We start from the raw sequence: 13,204 nt of genomic DNA on the forward strand, positions 1-13,204 counted from the left end.
ATCTGGAGTTCTGCGTACAATTCTGGAGGCCACATTACCGTAAAGATGTGCTGAGAGTCGAGTCGATACAGCGAATGGCTACCAGGATGGTCACGGGGCTCAAAGATCTATCATACGAAGAAAGGCTAATCGAATTGCGGCTATACTCTCTCGAAGAACAAGGGAGAGAGGAGACATGAATGAGACGTTTAAGTATGTCACTGGTCGTATCAAGGTAAAAGATGATATTTTCCTTCTTAAAGGACCCTCGACCACAAGAGGACACCCGCTGAAAATAAAGGGCGGGAAGTTTCATGGCGACACCAGGAAATACTTCTTCGCCGAAAGAGTGGTTGACAGCTGGAATAAGCTCCCAGTGCAGGTGATCGAGGCCAGTAGCGTGCCAGATTTTAAGAACAGATGGGATGCTCATGTCGGATCTCTATGAGGGAAAGGTCATCAGAGAGCGATTAAATAGGGGGATGGGTCAATGGTGTGGGCAGACTCGATGGGCCTCGGCCTTTTTCTGCTGTCACTTTCTATGTTTCTATCTCCTTTTATGCAGACTAAGATCTATGGGAATCTTGGAAGTTGTTCTTCAGTGGTTTCAATCATATTTTCATGAACGTTCATCTAAGGTTATATTTAACAACTCTTCGGCAAGGATAACCTCAACAAACTTTGGGATCCCGCAAGGTTCAATTCTATCTCCACTATTATTCAACATATTCCTGGCACCATTGTTAACATTCAGACAATCAATTGGGTTTGTCCCATTTGCATATGCAGATGACGTACAACTGTTATACCCCATAGACACTAGTGCAGATGGAGAAATTACAGCAATCAATGAGAAACTTTCTTTTTTTATTCCAAATTCTTTATTCATTTTTCATCTTACAATAAGTACACAATATTACATCATTTAAAACTTTTACACATCACTTGAATTTCTTTCTATTGTCATCATAAATACATAAATTTATTCCCTCCCCACCCACCCTTCCCTCAAATATTTCAATCAAAAATATCATATAAATATTGTGTTCTTATCTATTGATTAACCTTTAAATTGAACTTTATATCATCCTACCTCCCCCCTATGTATAAATATACTGTCAGTGGAAAATGATGTCTAATCATTACAATAATTTGCCAATGAGAAACTTTCTAAAATATTAAAATGGTTGCATGACAATAAATTGGCCCTCAACACATCCAAAACCAAGACTATGCTCTTTCCGTGTAGGGAGGGTCAGAAACTAGGAGCCAATATAACCATAAACAGAACTAACCTTAAAGTAGTTACTAAGGTAAAGATTCTCAGGGTCATATTAGACCAAAAGCTCAATTACCACGACCAAATTAGTTCTCTGGTAAAAACTTGTTTCTACAGGTTAAGATTAATTAGATCACTATCTGTGTTTCTTGATAAATCATCTTAATACATTCCCTAGTCATTTCTAAAATTGACTATTGCAACGCCCTATACAAAGGGACTACCTTAAAAGAAATACGTAGACTACAAATTCTCCAAAACACTGTAATAAAAATTATCATGAAAAGAAAAAAATTTGATCATGTAACTCCACTGTTAAAGGAAAATCACTGGTTACCGGTGTTACAAAATAGCTTTGCTCACACATAAAATATTAGTAAATAAAGCCCCAGCATTTTTAGAAAGATTTCTAATACCATACACCCCTGTAAAATCTCTAAGATCAGAAGAAAAATCTCAGTTAGTAATTCCCTCATTAAAAATTATTTATTCAAAGAGGGATATGATCTTTTCTGTTACAGCTCCTCAAATTTTGGAACTTGCTTCCTTTCAACATAAGAGAAGAAAAATTACTTAATAAGTTCAAAGGCCTACTAAAAAGTTGCCTGTTTAAGGACGCCTTTAACGGACCCATTTAAAATCATATGACCTCATTCTGGAATTTATCTGGACAAGGAACACTGTTAAGCAGAAATTAACTGGGTAACGTTTCCTAACTTTTTGTCTCCTTACCCATCCTTTTTCATTTATTTTGGAATTGTATTTAATCCATTTTTTAAGCCCCTCCTTCTTAATTGCATTTTTATGTCATAATTGTTTTTAATGTCCTGTTTGTTGGATTTTTTTATTTTTCCTAATTTTAATCTTTGTAAATCGCATTGGATTTGGATATTGCGATTATATCAAATATCTTAAATAAACTTGAAACTTTTGTTTATGAGACAAGTTCCTGGAGGAACAGTCCATAGTCTGTTATTGAGAAAGACACGGGGGAAGCCACTGCTTGCCCTGTGTCGGTAGCATGGAATATTGCTACACCTTGGGTTTTGGCCAGGTACTAGTGACCTGGATTGGCCACCGTGGACCATTGGTCTGACCCAGTAAGGCTATTCTTTACACACACACAAGCATCTGTGCCCAATTTTTAAAAAGGAGCTAAACTAATCGATAAAACAAGTTATCTTTTTTGGATCACTAAAACCCACTTTTAAAACTATTGGAAAGGGTTGTATAATAACTAGTTAAAAACATGTAACTGGGATAGATAGATCATTGGTCTGACCCAGTATAGCTATTCTTATGATTAATGTGCTTGCTGGAATAGCAGAAACAAACGTTTGTAGCACAGTGTTTGTATGGTTCAAATTCTTTCAGTCGGACAATTGCCAATTCTCTTCAGCAGCACAAGCCATCCCTCTGGACACTGAAGTACAAATTCATATTTTATTTAATATCTACCTCAAGACTCTGAACTGTTTTGGTTCATAGATATAAAATTCTATATCTTTTTTATTATATTTTTATTGATACCCATTTGTTACAATAATAACAAATTACAGGAATATAAATTTAAGCAAAAAGAATATAAAACAATGGTAAAACACAAATTCTGTTCTTAAATCATCTTATAGTCCACATTAATGAGGCTGTCTAGTTCCTAAGAGGACAAGGAAAACATTCAAAATAAAAAAATCTTAATGTATTTGAGTGGTACAGGCAATAAACTTTTAAATCACTTTTTTTCAACCTCCACATTAGTTCCTAAATCTTTCTCTAACACAGGTTTGTCTTTCAGAAATTACTCCAATTGAGAAGGGTCCACAAATATGTACTTATTATTCCCATGGAATATTAAACACTTACAGGGAATCTAAGGAAGAAAGTAGCTCCCACAGCCAGGCTTGAGGTGAAGGAACTGTTTCCTCCGAGTTTGTCTACATCAGAAAAACTTGCATTTGTCGACCACAAAACATGACCTGTTTCTTGGTAAAATACAATTTAAGAAGATCTGTTTTTCTAGTTCTGTCTGGAATGTTACCAACAATGTAGCACGTTTTGCAATATAATCCTTAGAGGATTCCAAAAATTGAGATATATTTAAACTGTCAGGAGACACCAATTAGTCCACTTCACCTTCCTCTGCAACATTTCTGGAGCTCCAGGGAATGTAATAAACATTGTCAGGTAAAAAAGAATCTACCTGTGAATATTGAAGAACATTTTTAAATACATTCTCAGGAGTTCCAATGGGGCCAAGTAATGAGAGATTGGAAAGTTAAGAAATCTAAAATTTCTTGTTCTCATCAAGTTTTCAATCTTCTCTAATTGAAAATGTAATGAAACACTATCCTTAATATTTGACTTTGCAGCCGATTGTAAAGTAGTCACAGAAGTATCTATTTTATCCAATCTCTTTTCAATCAAGTTCAATTGGTTCTCATGCCCAGTTTCTTTCATAGTCATTTCAGAGGAAAACTGACAGAGCTTTGAAACAATACCTTGTAAAGACGTTTCAATTCGATTCACCACAAGCCGAACATCTTGTAAAGTAATTGTTTTATCCTTTGGGAAGGAATCAGTGTTTGGACCTGATTCCATCTGGACAGAAACCAAGCATTGTGCACTAGCTGTCTCTGCGCTTTGCGTTAACGGCTCCATACTTGGGGTCCTTACCTTTTAATTGTACAGGGGTAATTCTATCCCATCTTTAGAGATTGAATCCAAACTCCCCTCTGATCTTAGAATGGATTGAAGAGGTGATGAGCAGATAAATTTACCTTTTCTACATACGATGTTACTGAAGAGGATTGGAGGAATCGATCAATGGATCCAACAGCTGAGGAAATGATTTTTGCTTTTCTTTTCCCCATCAAAAATGTCACACAAACAACAACAAAAAAGAGGAAAAGCCTGCTCCCTGCTTCTCTGGGGCTTACGTCTGTGGGCTGAGTTCCGAAATGTGGAGATCTTAAGAAGCCACCTCTCTTTCCAGGTGCTGATGTCAGCAGCTGGCTACAGGGGTGCCTGTTTCCAAATGTGGGAAGAAGTCCTCCAGTTCAGTCACAACCCTAGAAAATTCTGTATCTTTGCTGCTGATGTACAACTACTTATTCACCAGGTCTGTCTACTGCTTTGCATAAACTGACTCTCTGCGTAACAGCAACCTGAGTGGGCCAAAAAAAAGACTTCTGCCATACTTCTGCTGTGTTTCGAGCAATTTTTTTTATATTCTGCCAATATAAAACCAAGGTTAAAATCTAAGTGGTTTACAATAAAAATTGAGGTAGGGGAATAAAAATACTTAAACCAATTAAATAAAAACAATATAATATCAACCAATACTGGAAACATAAGGACAAGGAGAGAGGGTAGAATTACAATGTTTGAAGGAAAAAAGGCAAAAAACATAAAAGGGAACAGCATAAAATAATCAGTTCAAAATAATATTCCTGATCAATATAAAAAAATAAACTATGTATTAGCCTGTGAAAAATAGTAGGCTTTTAATTGAGCTTTAAATGTTGAAAAAGGCCTTTCTGTACGGAGGTATACGGGAAGAGAATTCCAAAGGGTGAGGGGCCATAACTGAAAAGGAAGAGTTTCTGTGAACATCCAAAAATAACTGCCTATATGAAGGGACTGTCAATAAAGACTGAGATAAAGGGTTCTCTTGGGGGTGGGGGGGGGAATATTGAACTACCGTATTTTCACGCAAATAACGCGCACCCGTATAAAACGCGCACACGGGTATAGCGCGCAGAAATCATGATGATATGTACAAAAACTTTGGTATACCGCGCTCACGGGTATACCGCGCATGCTGCCCGACGCTCCTTTCGCCCGCCCTGACTTTCCGTGCGCTGTCCCGACTCTCCGTTCACCCCCCCTGACTTCCGTGCACTGTCCCCCCTTGAAGGTCTGTCCCCATCCTGAAAGCCTGATGCCCCCCCCCGACGTCCGATACATCCCTCCCCCCGAAGGACCGCCGACTCCCCAACAATATCGGGCCAGGAGGGAGCCCAAATCCTCCTGGCCACGGCGACCCCCTAACCGCACCCCGCACTACATTACGGGCAGGAGGGATCCCAGGCCCTCCTGCCCTCGACGCAAACCCCCCTCCCCCAACGACCGCCCCCCCCAAGAACCTCCGACCGCCCCCCCAGCCGACCCGCGACCCCCCTGGCGACCCCCACGACCCCCCCACCCCCCTTCCCCGTACCTTTGGTAGTTGGGCCAGAAGGGAGCCCAAACCCTCCTGGCCACGGCGACCCCCTAACCCCACCCCGCACTACATTACGGGCAGGAGGGATCCCAGGCCCTCCTGCCCTCGACGCAAACCCCCCTCCCCCAACGACCGCCCCCCCCCCAAGAACCTCCGACCGCCCCCCCAGCCGACCCGTGACCCCCCTGGCGACCCCCCCACCCCCCTTCCCCGTACCTTTGGTAGTTGGGCCAGAAGGGAGCCCAAACCCTCCTGGCCACGGCGACCCCCTAACCCCACCCCGCACTACATTACGGGCAGGAGGGATCCCAGGCCCTCCTGCCCTCGACGCAAACCCCCCCCCCCCCCCCCGACCGCCCCCCCCCCCCAAGAACCTCCGACCGCCCCCCCAGCCGACCCGCGACCCCCCTGGTGACCCCCACGACCCCCCCCCCCCCCTTCCCCGTACCTTTGGTAGTTGGCCGGACAGACGGGAGCCAAACCCGCCTGTCCGGCAGGCAGCCAACGAAGGAATGAGGCCGGATTGGCCCATCCATCCTAAAGCTCCGCCTACTGGTGGGGCCTAAGGCGTGTGGGCCAATCAGAATAGGCCCTGGAGCCTTAGGTCCCACCTGGGGGCGCGGCCTGAGGCACATGGTCGGGTTGGGCCCATGTGCCTCAGGCCGCGCCCCCAGGTGGGACCTAAGGCTCCAGGGCCTATTCTGATTGGCCCACGCGCCTTAGGCCCCACCAGTAGGCGGAGCTTTAGGATGGATGGGCCAATCCGGCCTCATTCCTTCGTTGGCTGCCTGCCGGACAGGCGGTTTTGGCTCCCGTCTGCCGGCCAACTACCAAAGGTATGGGGAAGGGGGGTGGGGGGGTCGTGGGGGTCGCCAGGGGGGTCGCGGGTCGGCTGGGGGGGCGGTCGGAGGTTCTTGGGGGGGGGGGGGTCGTTGGGGGGGGGGGGGGTTTGCGTCGAGGGCAGGAGGGCCTGGGATCCCTCCTGCCCGTAATGTAGTGCGGGGTGGGGTTAGGGGGTTGCCGTGGCCAGGAGGGTTTGGGCTCCCTTCTGGCCCGATATTGTCGGGAAGTCGGCGGTCCTTCGGGGTGGGGGTGCGAGTGGTCCTGCCGGGGGGGGGGGATGTATCGGACGTCGGGGAGTCGGCCGGGCAAGAGGGCTTGGGCTCCCTCTTGCTCCGATCGTGGATGCGGGTGCGGGTGGGAGCGCGTGCGAGCGGTCGTTCGGGGTGGGGGTGCGAGCGGGCCTGCTGGGGGGGTGAATCGGGCGTCGGGCGGGGTGGGAACTATGTTTTAAAACTTTTGTATACCGCACTCACGCATATAACGCGCGAGGGGTATGCGCGGTAGGTAAAAACGCGTATAACGCGCGCGTTATATGCGTGAAAATACGGTAAATAGCCAAATAAAAAAGAGGGAAGAACACTGGAAAGAATTTGAAAAGTAAGTACTGTATGTTGTATTTAAATGGAATCTGATAAGAAACAGGAAGTTGTAATTAAAAATTTGTTTTGCCACAATGAGAGAGACTTCAAAACTGGAAACACTTGAAGCAACCTTGTAATTCCAGAAAACAAGGATAGCCAGCATGAGAATAGGTTTCAGTGTTCAGCATCTGCAAATCTGCAGTATTGTTATGGGATCTTGGTCTGGAGATTGCAAATGTGGAAATAGTTGTTACTTTTCACAAGAGTGCTTTCAATTTATACTTGTATATCTGCTTCATAGTGAACACACTTTTAATTTTGGCATGCAAGGAAAAGTGGGTATGTCACATATGATATAATAAATACTGATTCATTGTGATAAACATTCTCTTTGTTTGGCAGGGATATCGCTGCTAGAAATGTATTGGTTTCATCAACTGATTGTGTGAAACTAGGAGACTTTGGTTTGTCCCGGTATATGGAAGACAGCACATACTACAAAGGTAACAGGAAATCCTTCCTGATAGCTTTTTTTCAGATTTCATAAAGCATTTTGTTTACCTTGAGGTCATAATTCTTTACTATATGTACCACCTGCCCTTGACTTTTTTTTCTTTTCACCATATAAATGTCATTTCCTCGTAAACTGTAATCCCTGCCAAGTAAATTTCTATAGCCTTTTTTTTATTTGCATTTACCATATAATATACATATTCCACTCAAATGAAATATAAAGAAATTATAGTCCACATCAATGAGAAGAAGCAAACAGAAATAATTCTTAAATGAAATGAAATACAATATATAGACCCCTCTCCCATATCTTCAAACATTCAAATCTATATCCACACGCAATACCCCCTAGTAATCTTTCAAGCTGGGTAGGATCAAAACAAATATACCTTGTTGAATTCAATGTTATCACACACAGGGAAACTAAAGGAAGAAAACTCCTCTTAATGCAATTACCCTGTCTTCAATTTCAAGAATTCTTGTCAATTTAGCTGTATAGTTCTAGCCACATCTGGAAAAAATTCATATTGGCTGATGATAAAACTGAACATCTTTGAAAATGCAATTTTAACATTACATTACATTAGTGATTTCTATTCCGCTTGTGCCTTGCGGTTCTAAGCGGATTACAAGTTAGAAGACTGGAACATTTCCAGGAGTATTTCAGTACATAGAGTCAAGAATGTATCATGTTACAATTGTTAGTCTGGAATATTTCCAGGAGAATAGAAAAACAAAGAGTAGATTTATAATAGGTTATTGTGATGAATAGAAATTATACAGTTGGGATATAGTTGTGAGTTGTACAATGTTGAGGTGTTGCTGTGGTGGTGTTGGTGATGTTCATGAGAGTATTTTCTAGTGCTGTAGTGAGGTTAGGATGATAGGAAGTGTTTTTTGAAGAGATGAGTTTTGATTTCTTTTCGGAATATTTTAATGTCTGTTGATTTGATCAGTAGATTGGAGATGGTAGTGTCAATCTTTGCTGCCTGTGTCGCCAAGAGGCTGTCGTACAGTTTCTTGCGTCATGTACCGTTGAGAGGGGGGTAAATGAATAGGCTTTGAGTTCTCCTTGATCTGTTTGAGAGGTTACGGTATAGTCTGTTGTTTAGGTAGCAGGGTGCTGTTCCGTGTGTTACTTTGTATAGTAGACAGTAGAATTTGAACTGGGATCTTGCTTTTATTGGTAACCAGTGTGAGTCTAGGTATGCATTGGTGATGTGGTCATATTTGCCGAGGGAGTAGATGAGTCTGAGGGCCGTGTTCTGGACAGTTTGTAGTTGTTTTATCATGTAGTTTGGGCATGATAGGTAGAGGCTGTTGCAGTAATCTACAATACTTAGTACTATGGATTGTACTAATATCTTGTATTGATCTTTGTTGAAGTATTTTCTTATTTTTCTTAGGTTACGCATTGTGAAGAATGCTCTTTGGATGATTTTGTGGATTTGAGTCTGCATTGTGCAGTTTCTATCTAGTTGTATTCCCAGGATCTTAAGTGTGCTTTGCATTGGGTACTTGTTTGAGTGTAGTTCCAATTCTGTGAGAGATGTTTTTTTTCCTTCTCTAGTAGTAGGAATTTAGTTTTTTCTGAGTTCAGTTTCAGCTTATGACTTGACATCCATTTTTCTACCGTTTCCATTATTGTTTTCAGGTGGTTTGTGGGTAAGGGGTCTTGAATGTTAAAGGGGAGTAGGATAGTTATATCATCCGCATAGCTGAAAGATACTGTGTTTAGGGCGTCTAGGGTTGTGCCGAGGGAGGCTATGAAGAGGTTGAATAGTATGGGTGATAATGGTGATCCTTGTGGTACTCCACATGGGTTTGACCATGGGTCGGATAGGTGCTCTTTTGACTTGACTCTGTATGTTCGAGTTTCAATGAAGCCTTGGAACCAGCTGAGAACATTACCTGAGATTCCTATTGCATCTAATATCTGGAGTAGTGTGGGATGGTCAACCAGGTCAAATGCAGCAGAGAGATCGAGTTGAATGAGAAGCAGCTTGTTTCCTTTGCTGAGGTGTTGTCGGGCTGTGTCTAATAGTGATACCAGTAGAGTTTCTGTGCTATGGTTAGTTCTGAAGCCAGATTGTGATGGATGCAATATGTGATGGTCTTCAAGGTAGTTGGAGAGATGTTGTGCCACAAGACCTTCTGTTAGTTTGATGTATAATGGGATAGAGGCGATTGGTCTATAGTTTGCAGGATTGTCTATAGGACCTTTGGGATCTTTCAGGATGGGAGTAATTATGATTTCTCCTAATTCCGGTGGGAAATGACCTTCCTTTAGTGTATTTTGTAGCCATAGTGTGAGGCTAGCTTTAAATTTGGTGGAAGCTGTAGCTAGTAAGTATGGGGGACAGTTGTTCAAGATTTTAATTTTTTCCTGTTCGGTCCAGAGGGTGATCTAAAGGGATGCCGTAGTGGTAATATCCTCCTGAGAGGATTCCAGGAAATTAGTCAAATTGATTTCAAATTAGACCCTTCACAAACTGCCCCAGATTTTATCCTGCTTATCCAAGAAATAAGTGACTTTTCCCAAGACCATCTTATTAATGGTTTTGGCTTTCTGGACTGTGGGATGATTTTCCAAGTGCTGCTGATGGTATGGGATGATTTTCCAAGTAATATCTTCAGCAGTAGACTGGTTAGCCTACTGAAGAGGGCTTTAAACTTGAATCGTTGGGGCAGGGTGATCAAAACCCCCAGGTAAGTAGTATAAGCACTCAGGTGGGTGAATCACTAAATACTTTTACTCAAAGGGGGCAATGTCTGGAAAGTAGTATATACTAATGCTTGAAGTATGGGAAGCAAGGTTCTTGATCTAGAGGCTGAGTTGGATTTAGTGGTAATCATGGAGATTCTTCTTTACGGAGAGAGTGGTGGATGCCTGTAATGCGCTCCTAAGAGAGGTGGTGGAGAAGAAAACGGTGACAGAGTTAAAAAAAGTGTGGAATGAACACAGACGATCTAGAATCAGAAAATAATAGCAAATATTGAAGAACTAAGGCCAGTATTGGACAGACTTGCACGATCTGTATTTGGCCTTTTGGTTGAGGATGGGCTGGGAGGGCTTTGATGGCTGGGATGGTGTAGAAGGGCTGGAGTGAGCTTTGACGGAGACTTCAGTAGTTGGAACCTAAGCACAGTACTGGGCAGAGATTTGGGTTCTTGCCCAGAAATAGCTAAGAAGAAAAAAATAAATGAATAAATTTAAATTGAATCAGTTTGGGCAGACTGGATGGACCATTCAGGTCTTTATCTGCCGGCATCTACTATGTTATTATGTGATTCACAGAGAGCTATGACTGGGATATAGTTATACGGGCCTATAATCTGTTTAGGAAAGACAGGGTAGGAAGACAAGGAGGGGGAGTGGCATTATGTGTAGAGATTATATTAAAGCCACACAAGTGCATGATCTACAAGGTAAGAAAGAGGCACTGTGGGTCAAACTAGAAAGAGGGAAATAAATTTATATTGGTGTGATATACAGGCCTCTTTCACAGACAGAAGTAGACAGATATTTAATAGAAGACATTCAAAATATAGCTGTAAAAGGTGAAGTACTACTAATAAGATATTTTAATATGCCAGTTGTTTATTGGGGGATCTCCTAGAGCAGACATGTCAAACTCTGGCCCACAAGCCAAATCTGGCCCATGGAGTACTTAAATTTGGCCCGGCAGACAATTTCCCCTAAAGCTGGCCCACCAGTACAAGTGCTACATCATTTGTAGATTCATGCTGCTGCATCTGTAGGTTCACGCGGCCTGCAGAGGATCGCTTGTCGGCAGTAGTGATCCTAGTAGGCCACCATAGGCCTCAGCTGCATGTTCCCTCTGGCGTGGTCCCGCCCCTCCTCTGACGTACGGGACTGCGCCAGAGGGAACATGCAGCTGAGGCTACAGCGGCCTGCTAGGATCGCTACTGCCGACCCAGCGATCCTCTGCAGCCCATGTGAACCTACAGATAAGGCATGAACCTGCAGAGTCAGGTCCCAAGCAGTATTCCCTCTAATTTTTCATAAGCTGTGTGCGCAAAAAATTTCATCTGTGCGCATTTTAAAGAAAAACTAAATTTGTGTGCGCTATAAAAATGATTGCCAGAGGACCCGGAGTTCAGTTATGGGCATTTATGGGCAGGTCTTTGAGTTTAGTCTGAATTAACAAAAACACAATGTAATTTTAGTTACACTTTATGTTAGTTACACTTTATGTAACATAAAGTCTCATTTCAATAAACATAAATTATGTTTAATTGAAATGTTTCATTGAGCGCTACCTATAAATAAGGTATCATTGTACTTTATACTTAAAATTTAGAAAATAGCAGCAATTTAGTTTTCAAAGTTTTTCCCTGCAATCTTTCTGGTTAAATGAAAATAGACTCGCATTAAATATTAATAAATCCAATGCATTACTCTTCCCTTGGAAGGAGAACTTCAAATTAAAGCTTCCAATTTCCATCAAGGGTCATCCACTTCAAGAGGTATACAATATAAAAATACTGGGTGTTATCTTTGATCAAAAACTTACTTTTCATGACCATATTAGTAGTGTTATCAAGTCTTCATTTTTTAGACTCCGTCAAATCCGCTCTGTGTCACAATTTCTCAGTATCAAATCTCTTAACATTCTTATTCATTCTCTTGTTATTTCAAAAATTGACTATTGCAATGCTTTGCTTATAGGAACAGCACAAAAAGAAATTAAACGATTACAGATTATACAAAACACATCCATTAAACTTATTTGTAAAGCTAAAAAATTTGACCATGTAACACCTCTTCTTAAAGAAGCTCATTGGCTGCCAGTTGCCCATAGAATATTATACAAAATCGGTCTTCTTACTTTCAAATCTCTTTTCTTTAAAACTCCGGCTTTCATTCACAAATTATTAATCCCCAACTCTACCAACAGAACATTAAGATCTGCAGATCAACATTTATTATCTATTCCGTCTTTAAAAATTATAAATATGCGCCGTCAGTTTATGTTCTCTGTCATTGCTCCCCAAACCTGGAACTCTTTCCCCAGCCATCTAAGGGAAGAAGCTAACGTCGATAAATTTAAAAGTAAATTGAAAACTTTTCTCTTCAACGATGCATTCTTAAATTAATCATAACATGACCTTAAAAAAAAAAAAAGATTTTAGAAATCATTTTTTTTTTTTTCTTTTATCCATCACCCTACCCTCCCTTATGTACTCTCCCTTCATGTCTTTCTATACTTTTATTATAATGTAAACTCTCCCCATGAATTCCTTATGTTTCCAGTATTGTTGCATTTGTCTTAAGTCAAGATTGTTTTATTTATTGTAGTAATATTTTTAACAATTTAATTTTATTAATATGTACATCGCTTTGAATTCAGATAAAGCGATTAATCAAATCTTTTATTAAACTTGAAACTTGATATTTATCCAGTCCGAATAAATTCTGTCAAGATCTGTTGATCCTCCATCTTGAAGGTGACTCTTAACACGCATCAGCATTTCCAAATGCTCTAAATGTAAACGATTCCTTTGTTTAGTCTTCAAATTGTTCATTAGACTAAAACCACACTCACAATCTGAACTAGATGCTAAGAATGTGGCACCAATGTCCATCAATTTTGCTAAATCTGCAAATTGATCATTCTGAAATGCAAATTTCATCGTATCTGGAAAGCTGTTTATCAGATTGCTTTTGATTTTTTCTGCAACAAGGAATTTAAAGTCATTGTATTGCTGAATAATAACACTTTCCTCCAGAAGAAATTGTTTATACTTTAAACAAAGAGATCT

General features: G+C 41.3%; 1 protein-coding gene across 16 annotated transcripts in view; it reads left to right on the plus strand.

The window, feature by feature from the left end:
• PTK2 (protein tyrosine kinase 2) overlaps positions 1-13,204 on the plus strand; it is a 779,173-nt gene that overhangs the window by 497,360 nt on the left and 268,609 nt on the right. For all 16 annotated transcript variants that reach the window (XR_004538103.1, XM_033930844.1, XM_033930848.1 and 13 more), the window contains one exon: positions 7,307-7,407. Coding sequence is in view for 15 of the 16 variants with exons in the window: in XM_033930844.1 (XP_033786735.1) it covers positions 7,307-7,407 (101 nt within the window). In the remaining variant the exon portion in view is untranslated. The remainder of the gene's footprint in view (positions 1-7,306; positions 7,408-13,204) is intronic.

Source organism: Geotrypetes seraphini, chromosome 2 (genome assembly GCF_902459505.1).
Source record: "Geotrypetes seraphini chromosome 2, aGeoSer1.1, whole genome shotgun sequence".
Lineage (NCBI taxonomy): Eukaryota > Metazoa > Chordata > Amphibia > Gymnophiona > Dermophiidae > Geotrypetes > Geotrypetes seraphini.